General features: G+C 44.8%; 1 protein-coding gene across 1 annotated transcript; it reads left to right on the top strand.

Annotated features, from left to right (window-relative positions):
• The first annotated feature begins 7,454 nt into the window (after window positions 1–7,454).
• On the top strand, window positions 7,455–10,337 carry LOC149438540 (nuclear factor 7, ovary-like). Its single transcript, XM_089659703.1, has one exon. It carries the CDS (start codon window positions 8,412–8,414, stop codon window positions 9,840–9,842), a length of 1,431 nt encoding a protein of 476 aa, XP_089515829.1. The 5' UTR covers window positions 7,455–8,411; the 3' UTR covers window positions 9,843–10,337.
• The last annotated feature ends 258 nt before the right edge of the window (window positions 10,338–10,595 follow it).

Raw genomic sequence — 10,595 nt, 5'->3', positions numbered from 1 at the left:
TGGAGATCATATACCCCCCTTATGTATTATACATGGTGATCATATCCACTCTTATGTATTTTACATGGAGATCATATCCCCCCTTATGTATTATACATGGTGATCATATCACCCCTTATGTATTATACATGGAGATCATATCCCCCCCCCCCTTTATGTATTATACATGGTGATCATATCCCCCCTTATGTATTATACATGGAGATCATATCCCCCCTTATGTATTATACATTGAGATCATATCCCCCCTTATGTATTATACATGGAGATCATATCCCCCCTTATGTATTATACATGGAGATCATATCCCCCCTTATGTATTATACATGGAGATCATATCCCCCCTTATTTATTCTACATGGAAATCATATCCCCCCTTATGTATTATACATGGAGATCATATCCCGCCCCTTATGTATTATACATGGAGATCATATCCCCCCTTATGTATTATACATGGAGATCATATCCCCCCTTATGTATTATACATGGAGATCATATCCCCCCCTTATGTATTATACATGGAGATCATATACCCCCCTTATGTATTATACATGGTGATCATATCCCCCCTTATGTATTATACATGGAGATCATATCCCCCTTATGTATTATACATGGAGATCATATCCCCCCCTTATGTATTATACATGGAGATCATATCCCCCTTATGTATTATACATGGAGATCATATCCCCCCCTTATGTATTATACATGGTGATCATATCCACTCTTATGTATTTTACATGGAGATCATATCCCCCCTTATGTATTATACATGGTGATCATATCACCCCTTATGTATTATACATGGAGATCATATCCCCCCCTTATGTATTATACATGGTGATCATATCCCCCCTTATGTATTATACATGGAGATCATATACCCCCCTTATGTATTATACATGGTGATCATATCCCCCCTTATGTATTATACATGGAGATCACGATGATGTGTTTGTGGTAAATGTGGAATTAGGCTCGACACCTGTTGTTTTTTTTTGGGGGGGTTTGTTGTCCCTTTTGTCCTTGCCAACCTGGCCTCTGCCTCAAGGGCTGCCCCTGTCGCTACCACATTTTAGTGGGCTATTAGTCTAGGACATTGATGGTGAACCTTTTAGAGGCTGAATGTCCAAAGTGCAACCCAAAACCCACTTATTTATCTCAAAGTGCCAACACAGCAAATATTCCTGAAAACTGAGATTTTAGTTTAGAAAAAACGACTCATACATTAATATCTTTTGTCTTAAAAGAAAAACACATTAACAGAGCTTTGTTCCACAATGTTCCACTGACCACCAAAACAATTGAGCAAAGTTCCGCTGACCACCAGGACAAGGAGACAAAGTTCCACTGACCACCAGGACAAGGAGACAAAGTTCCACTGACCACCAGGACAAGGGGACAAATTTCCACTGACCACAAGCACAGAGGGAAAATGTTCCACTGACCACAAGTACAAAGGGCGCAAGGTTCCATTGACCACCAGCACAAGGGGACAAAGTTCAACTGACCACCAGAACAAGGGGGCAAAGTTCCACTGACCATCAGCACAAGGGGGCAAAGTTCCACTGACCACCAGAACAGAGGGGAAAAGCTCCATTGATGCCCAGTACAGAGGGGGCAAGATTCCTGTAAAATCAGCACAGAGGGGCAATGTTCCACTGACCACCAGCACAAGGGGGCAAGGTTCAACTGACCACCAGCACTAGGGGGCAAAGTTCCACTGACCACCAGCACAGGGGGGCAAAGTTCCACTGACCACCAGCACAGAGGAGCAAAGTTCCACTGACCACCAGAACAGAGGGGAAAAGTTCCACCGACGCCCAGTACAGAGGGGGCAAGATTCCAGTAACACCAGCACAGAGGGGCAAGGTTTCACTGACCTCCATCACAAGGGGGCATAGTTCCATGCACCACCAGCACAGGGGGGCAAAGTTTCACTGACCACCAGCACAGAGGAGCAAAGTTCCACTAAAAAAAGCGCAGAGGGGCAAAGTTCATGCTAATCAGGCCGTGTACCAGGATCACTGATATGACAGTATATCTGGCCCTAAAGTCCACATGGAAGAAAAATACATTGTAACAATATTCTTCCCAAATATATTGGCATGTATTGGAAATGCCACAAGTAACCGTTCCATATCTGCCACCCCTCTCTGCCAATCACTCCACTGGCCTCCATTCAGTGTCCTTCACCCCTCTCTGCCAATCCCACCACTGGCCTCCATTCAGTGTCCTCCACCCCTCTCTGCCAATCCCTCCACTGGCTTCCACTCAGTGTCCTCCACCCCTCTCTGCCAATCCCTCCATCTGGCCTCCACTCAGTGTCCTCCATCCCTCTCTACCAATCCCTCCACTAGCCTCCATTCAGCGTCCTCCTCCCCTCTCTGCCAATCCCTCCTCTGGCGTCCATTCAGTGTCCTCCACCCCTCTCTGCCAATCCCTCCACTGGCCTCCATATAGAGTCCTCCATCCCTCTCTGCCAATCCCTCCACTGGCCTCCATTTAGTGTCCTCCAGCCCTCTCTGACAATCCTTCCACTGGCCTCCATTCAGTGTTTTCCACCCCTCTATGTCAATCCTTCCATTGATCTTTACACAGTGTCCCCCATCCCTCTCTACCATTCCCTCCACTAGCCTCCATTCAGTGTCCTCCACCCCTCTCTGCCAATCCCTCCATCTAGCCTCCACTCAGTGTCCTGCATCCCTCTCTGCCAATCCCTCCACTGGCCTCCACTCAGTGTCCTCCACCCCTCTATGCCAATCCCTCCATTGATCTTTACTCAGTGTCCTCCATCCCACTCTGCCAATCCCTCCACTAGCATCCATTCAGTGTCCTCCTCCCCTCTCTGCCAATCCCTCCTCTGGCCTCCATTCAGTGTCCTCCACCCCTCTCTGCCAATCCCTCCACTGGCCTCCATTCAGTGTCCTCCATTCCTCTCTGCCAATCCCTCCACTGGCCTCCATTCAGTGTCCCCCACCCCTCTCTGCCAATCCCTCCACTGGCCTCCATTTAGTGTCCTCCAGACCTCTCTGCCAATCCCTCCACTGGCCTCCATTCAGTGTTTTTCACCCCTCTATGTCAATCCTTCCATTGATCTTTACTCAGTGTCCTCCATCCCTCTCTACCATTCCCTTCACTAGCCTCCATTCAGTGTCCTCCATCCCTCTCTGCCAATCCCTCCACTGGCCTCCATTCAGTGTCCTCCACCCCTCTCTGCTAATCCCTCCACTGGCCTCCATTCAGTGTCCTCCATCCCTCCACTGGCATCCACTCAGTGTCCTGCATCCCTCTCTGCCAATCTCTCCACTGGCCTCCATTCAGTGTCCTCCATCCCTCCACTGACCTCCACTCAGTGTCCTGCATCCCTCTCTGCAAATCCCTCCACTGGCCTCCATTCAGTGTCCTCCACCCCTCTCTGCCAATCCCTCCAGTGGCCTCCATTCAGTGTCCTCCTCCCCTCTCTGCCAATCCCTCCACTGGCCTCCATTCAGTGTCCTCCATCCCTCTCTGCCAATCCCTCCACTGGCCTCCATTCAGTGTCCCCCACCCCTCTCTGCCAATCCCTCCACTGGCTTCCATTTAGTGTCCTCCAGCCCTCTCTGCCAATCCCTCCACTGGCATCCATTCAGTGTTTTCCACTCCTCTATGTCAATCCTTCCATTGATCTTTAATCAGTGTTCTCCATCCCTCTCTACCATTCCCTCCACTAGCCTCCATTCAGTGTCCTCCATCCCTCTCTGCCAATCCCTCCACTGGCCTCCATTCAGTGTCCTCCATCCCTCCACTGACCTCCACTCAGTGTCCTGCATCCCTCTCTGCAAATCCCTCCACTTGCCTCCATTCAGTGTCCTCCACCCCTCTCTGCCAATTCATCCACTGGCCTCCATTCAGTGTCCTCCTCCCCTCTCTGCCAATCCCTCCACTGGCCTCCATTCAGTGTCCTCCACCCCTCTCTGCCAATCCCTCCACTGGCCTCCATTCAGTGTCCCCCACCACTCTCTGCCAATCCCTCCACTGGCCTCCATTTAGTGTCCTCCAGCCCTCTCTGCCAATCCCTCCACTGGCCTCCATTCAGTGTTTTCCACCCCTCTATGTCAATCCTTCCATTGATCTTTACTCAGTGTTCTCCATCCCTCTCTACCATTCCCTCCACTAGCCTCCATTCAGTGTCCTCCATCCCTCTCTGCCAATCCCTCCACTGGCCTCCATTCAGTGTCTTCCATCCCTCCACTGACCTCCACTCAGTGTCCTGCATCCCTCTCTGCAAATCCCTCCACTTGCCTCCATTCAGTGTCCTCCACCCCTCTCTGCCAATCCATCCACTGGCCTCCATTCATTGTCCTCCTCCCCTCTCTACCAATCCCTCCACTGGCCTCCATTCAGTGTCCTCCACCCCTCTCTGCCAATCCCTCCACTGGCCTCCATTCAGTGTCCTCCACCCCTCTCTGCCAATCCCTCCACTGGCCTCCATTCAGTGTCCTCCACCCCTCTCTGCCAATCCCTCCACTGGCCTCCATTCAGTGTCCTCTACCCCTCTCTGCCAATTCCTCCACTGGTCTCTATTCAGTGTTCTCCACCCCTCTCTGCCAATCCCTCCACTGGCTTCCATTCAGTGTCCTCTACCCCTCTCTGCCAATCCCTCCACTGGCCTTCATTCAGTGTCCTCCATCCCTCTCTGCCAATCCCTCCACTGGCCTCCATTCATTGTCTTCCACCCCTCTCTGAAAATCCCTTCACTGTCCTCCATCCCTCTCTGCCAATCTCTGCACTGGCCTCCATTCAGTGTCCTCCACCCCTCTCTGCCAATCCCTCCACTGGCCTCCATTCAGTGTCCTCCACCCCTCTCTGCCAATCCCTCCACTGGCCTCCATTCAGTGTCCTCTACCCCTCTCTGCCAATTCCTCCACTGGTCTCTATTCAGTGTTCTCCACCCCTCTCTGCCAATCCCTCCACTGGCTTCCATTCAGTGTCCTCCACCCCTCTCTGCCAATCCCTCCACTGGTCTCCACTCATTGTCCTCCACCCCTCTCTGCCAATCCCTCCACTGGCCTCCATTCATTGTCCTCCATCCCTCTCTACCAATCCCTCCACTGGCCTCCATTCAGTGTCCTCCACCCCTCTCTGCCAATCCCTCCACTGGTCTCCATTCCGTGTCCTCCACCCCTCTCTGCCAATCCCTCCATTCAGTGTCCTCCACCCCTCTCTGCCAATCCCTCCACTGGCCTCCATTCAGTGTCCTCCACCCCTCTCTGCCAATCCCTCCACTGGCTTCCAATTGCCCAACGGATAAAATTCAAAACATTAACAATAACATATAAAGCCATTTATAACTCTGCCCCAAATTACATCTTTGATCTTATCTACAAATATCACCCAAACCGTACTCTCCGCTCCTTCCACAACCTCCTGCTCTCTAGCTCCCTTGTCTCCTCCTCCCCTGCTCGTCTCCAGGACTTCTCCACAGCTTCCCCCATCCTCTGGAACTCTCTACCCCAATCTATCAGACTATCGCCTACTCTGCTCATTTTTAGGCGATCTCTGAAAACCTCTCTCTTCAGGGAAGCCTATCCTGCCCTCAGCTAATAATGGAATCTTGTATTCCTCCTACCAGCCCATCCCCCACACTTACTACCTTTTGTACCACTAGCCCCTCCCTCCTAGATTGTAAGCTCTAAGGATCAGGCCCTCCTATGCCTCTTGTATTGAGCTGTACTGTTGCTGTATTGTTTCTCGTTATATTGTAAAGTGCTGAGCAAACTGTTGGCTCTATATAAATCCTGTATAATAATAATAATAATAATGTTGAAATGCATTTTTATTACACAACATATGAAAAATATTTTTAAAAATACATTTAATCTACATTTTTGGAATGCATTTACAAATATATGTTAAAATGACTTTTTTATATGTTAAAAAAAATCTGAAGAATACAGTTAAAAAAAAAGTTTTAAAAAAATACTTTTCATATGTTTTGTACATCTAAAAAACACATTTCAACATGCAGTGTGTGTGTGTATATATATATATATATACACACACACACACACTGTGTGTTGAAATACAAATATATGTAAAAATGACCTTTTTATATGTTAAAAAAGAACTGAAGAATATATTTTAAAGAAAGATATTACAAATACTTTTCATATATTTATTAATATATAAAAACACATTTCAACATGCATTGTGTGTGTGTGTGTATATATATATATATATATACACAGTATATGTATGTATGTATATATACACATACTATATGTTGAAATGTGTTTTTATTACAAAATACAAGAAAAATATTTGTAAAAATGCATTTAATCTGCAATTTTGGAATTCATTTACAAATATAAGTAAAAATATGTGTCAAAATTACTTTTTTGTATGTTAAAAAAGATCTAAAGAATATATTTAATAAAAAAATGTTTTTATATATATATATATATATATATATATATATATATATATATATATATACTGTATGTATATATATAAATATATTACAAAATATATGAAAAATATTTATTTTTAAATATATTCTTCAGGTCGTTTTTAACATATAAAAAAGTTATTTTAACATATATTTTTACTTATATTTGTAAATGCATTCCAAAAATGTAGATTAAATGTATTTTTAAAAATATGTGCATGTATATATATATATATATGTATGTATGTATGTATATAAACATATTTTGAAGTATATTGAATATGGCCAAAATTGTAGTATTTCAAATATATGTCAATATATTTGGGAAGAATATTTTAAAGATATATTTTAAATATATTTTTCTTCCATGTGGGGTACCTGCAGTGTAAGAAGACCAGCTTTTGTCTTTTTTTTTTTCTATTTCTTTGTAGATCTGGAGCTCAGCTAAGCTATGTGATAATGATATGGGTTTTTTTTGTTTATTTATTTATTTATTTTTTTGTTTAGCTCTTTGCATGAGACTCATTACCATTCCAATCACATGTTCCCCATCCACCCCAAGGTGTGGTATTGTCTGCCAGTCCCCTGTGGTGGGAAATTTACAGTCATTTTGCATGCGTGCTCCTTATATCTAAACCTGTGTGGGGGGCCTATTGTGAAAACCATCCCAGGTGACCACTTTTCCAAACTCTCAGAGGCTGGCATCATCCCCCACCATCTTGTTTCTAGACAAACACCTTTTTTTTACAACATTCTTTCTGGCATTAACCCTTTTTTTCATCAGTTTGTTTTTGCACACCTTGTAAAAAAAACATAATTTTAGTCCTGAAGATGACACAAAACCCATCCAAAATATTATATGTTTTCTGGAAGCAGGGGTCTCTAAACTTTCTGAGCAAAGGGCCAGTTTACTGTCAATCAGACTTTAAGGGATGGGGGGGAGACTTTGTCCATTGGGAAAAAACAATGTTCAATCCTTGGTGTCATTGGAATGAATTGTGCCTCATCATTGATCTCATTGGGCCCCATTGTCGGTGTCATTATTAGAAATTGTGCCCCATCCTTGGTGTCATTAGGAAGAATTGTGTCCAATCTTTGGTGTTACTGAGCCCCATTTTTGGTGTCATTGGGAGAAATTGTCCCCTGTAATTGGCATCATTTGGAGTAATTGTGCCCCTTCATTGGTGTCCGTTGGGGGGGAATTATGCCCCATTGTTGGTGTCAATGAATGAAATAGTTCCCCAAGGGCCAGATAAAAGCAGGCAAAGGGCCAAGTCATAGCTGTAACTGTCAGTTTTTTAATCTTTGCAATGGCTCATGGGAAATGTAGTTCCACAACATCTGGAGAGCCACAGTTTGTCCACCCCTGCCCTAGAGAATATCATGTTGGTAGTTCCAATTTTTTTGTCACGTGATATTACTGCAAAGGTCAAAAATTCTGTTAAAAAAACACATAATAGTGAATGATCGGGCAAACAACAATTCAGTAAAAAAAAACACATTTCAAAGATTTCTTCATATTCAGAGGGAACAAAAGACAGAACAGCAGCACCATTGTAACAAGGATGGAGGCCCCACTCACCAAGGTGGGATATATCCTCCAGAACACAAACCTATTACCACCCATATGAATATTCATAACCCAAGCCTACTTTGTATCCTCATGCCAATGCCAGAGGTACCAGTGCCACCAATTGACAGAATGGAGAACAGACAGGGAGGCAGAACTTCCAAGGAACTGAGCAAAGCCAGACTAGGAACTGACCAAGCAGTCTAAATTTGATGAGACACCCCCTGGTGGTTACATTTGTTTTTGGGGGGAGATTGTTGACTTTTTTCAGCTTTTTGTGACCTTTTCAGCTACCTGGACAAACACCTTCTTAGCCCCGCCCTCTGCAGGAAATTGCCTGACCAGACAAACTGGTTTTGGAATACAACCAAGTCTGATGATCATTTGTCTTTTTTGCTGTTGGCCATGGCATCTGCAGATCTGAGAGCTGAGCTGGATTGTTCCATCTGTCTGAACATTTATATGGATCCCATCATGTTGAAATGTGGGCACAATTTCTGCCTGGTCTGCATTGACTGTGTCTTTGATACACAGGAGGAGAATGGAGGTTATTGCTGCCCTCAGTGCAGGGAAGAGTTCCAGGAGCGACCCCCGCTGCAAAGAAATAGAACTCTGCGTAATATAACTCAGCATTTCCTGTCTGCTCCTCCAGATCCAGAGAAGACCGGCATCTCCTGTACTTACTGTATTCACACCTCTGTACCTGCTGTGAAGTCCTGTCTGCTATGTGAGGCTTCTCTATGTGAAAACCATCTGAGAGTCCACAGTAAGTCACCAGTACATGTCTTGTGTGACCCCACCACCACCACGGAGAAGATGAAATGCTCCGTCCATAAGAAGATCCTGGAGTATTGCTGCACCGAGGACACCGCCTGTATCTGCATCTCCTGCAGTTTAACTGGAGAACAAACTGGCAAAGCAGATGGTGAAACCAGGAGAGTCACTGCCCTGTTCCAAGATCTCAGGAGACCTCTGGAAGACCTGGAGAAGAGAATTTTGAGTGAGATTGCTGTGCAAGCAGAGTGGATCTTAAGCCCAGTCAACGATTTGATCCAGCAGTTGGAATTAAAGATGGAGGAGCTGTCCAAGAAGATACTTCCATTAAAGGAACTGTGTGCCATGACAGATCCATTGACCATCCTACAGGAATCGGACACAGGTGACTTGTATGATACAGGGGATGGAGATGAGGAGGACACAGAGAGACATGATGAACTGCTCTATGATGGGGGGGATCTGGATTTGTCCTGGGTCTCAGATATGCTCCGCACTGGTTTATCAGATATAATCACTGGTGTCATTGGGGGGATCTATTTTCAGAAAGCTGTAGATATGGTTTTGGATGAGGACATAGCTTCTAATTTTGCATGCATCTCCAATGATAAGAAGACTCTGTCCTGGTCAGGTGCGTTTCAGTATCGCCCAAAGACTGAGGAAAGATTTACAGATAATTTTCAAGTTTTAGGCAATCAGAGTTTCTCTTCAGGGCGACATTATTGGGAAGTAGATGTCCAGAGATCCAATAACTGGATTATTGGGATGTGTTATGACTGTATAGACAGGGAGGGGGATGACTCCTTGATTGGATGTAATGACGTGTCCTGGGGTTTGGACAGGAGGGGTAAAAAGTATAAAGCTGTGCATGACTATACTGTGACCGAACTCTCTGATGATATTCCTGGTAGCCGAGTCCGGGTATATCTGGATTATGAGGCTGGGCAGATCTCCTTCTATATGTGTGACCCCATCCGCCACCTCCACACCTTCACAGCCTACTTCACCGAGCCCCTCTATCCTGTGTTGGGTGTATGGCATTCATCTATTTCATTATCTTGAAGGGAGATGGGATAAATCTGCCACTGATGATATTATTTTAAAATATTGTAAAATTTTGCCAGATATTTTGCCATCTTTCTCCCTGATTGATCACAGTTATTGGCTGTAACCACCTTTCCTCTACCCTGGTGCCAACTAACCCATATAGCTCTGCCCAATGGGAACTGCTGTTGCTACTGACACCATGCCGAGCAGTTGGCCCTTTTGCTCCCTTCCAACCCATAAGCCTTACAGGTGATACAATTTTGTGGTCGAACATCATGTCAGTGATGATGGCAATCAATGTCCTTCACCATTTCACCTCTCCACCCTATATACGCCCCTCCCATGGAGAGCAAATGTTACATTTTTACTAGGGACTGGTTAATTTAGTCCATAATTACATTATTATAGTACAGTATTAAAACAAAGGTTTTTTTTGTTTGGTGGGGGGGGGGGGGGATATTGTATTGTACAAATGATTTTATGTTTTAATGCAATCCATAGACTAAAAAATATTGCTACAGTAGATAAGGATACAATTTTTTTTTCCTAAAATTGTTATACATCCTATCTGATTGATGTTAATAAACAATATTACTTTGCATCTCTCTGTCTCCCGTCTGATTGATATTTAGAAACAATGTTACTGTGTATCTCTCTATGGCCCCTTTCACATTGGCGGACCAATAGGGTCCACCGGCCCAATTTTCAGGAGGACCCGTTTAGACCATCCATTGTTCTCTATGGGGAGGTGCATGTAAATGGACAGAT

Source organism: Staurois parvus, unplaced genomic scaffold (genome assembly GCF_062004578.1).
Source record: "Staurois parvus isolate SC_StPar_1 unplaced genomic scaffold, SC_StPar_1.0 ptg001181l, whole genome shotgun sequence".
In the NCBI taxonomy this organism is placed as follows: Eukaryota; Metazoa; Chordata; class Amphibia; order Anura; family Ranidae; genus Staurois; species Staurois parvus.
Note: the sequence above shows the minus strand (reverse complement) of the source record. Positions and strands in the feature narration are given on the sequence as shown.

Coding starts and splice junctions, on each gene's coding strand:
- LOC149438540 (XM_089659703.1), top strand. CDS start 8,412: ATGGCATCTGCAGATCTGAGAGCTGAGCTGGATTGTTCCATCTGTCTG.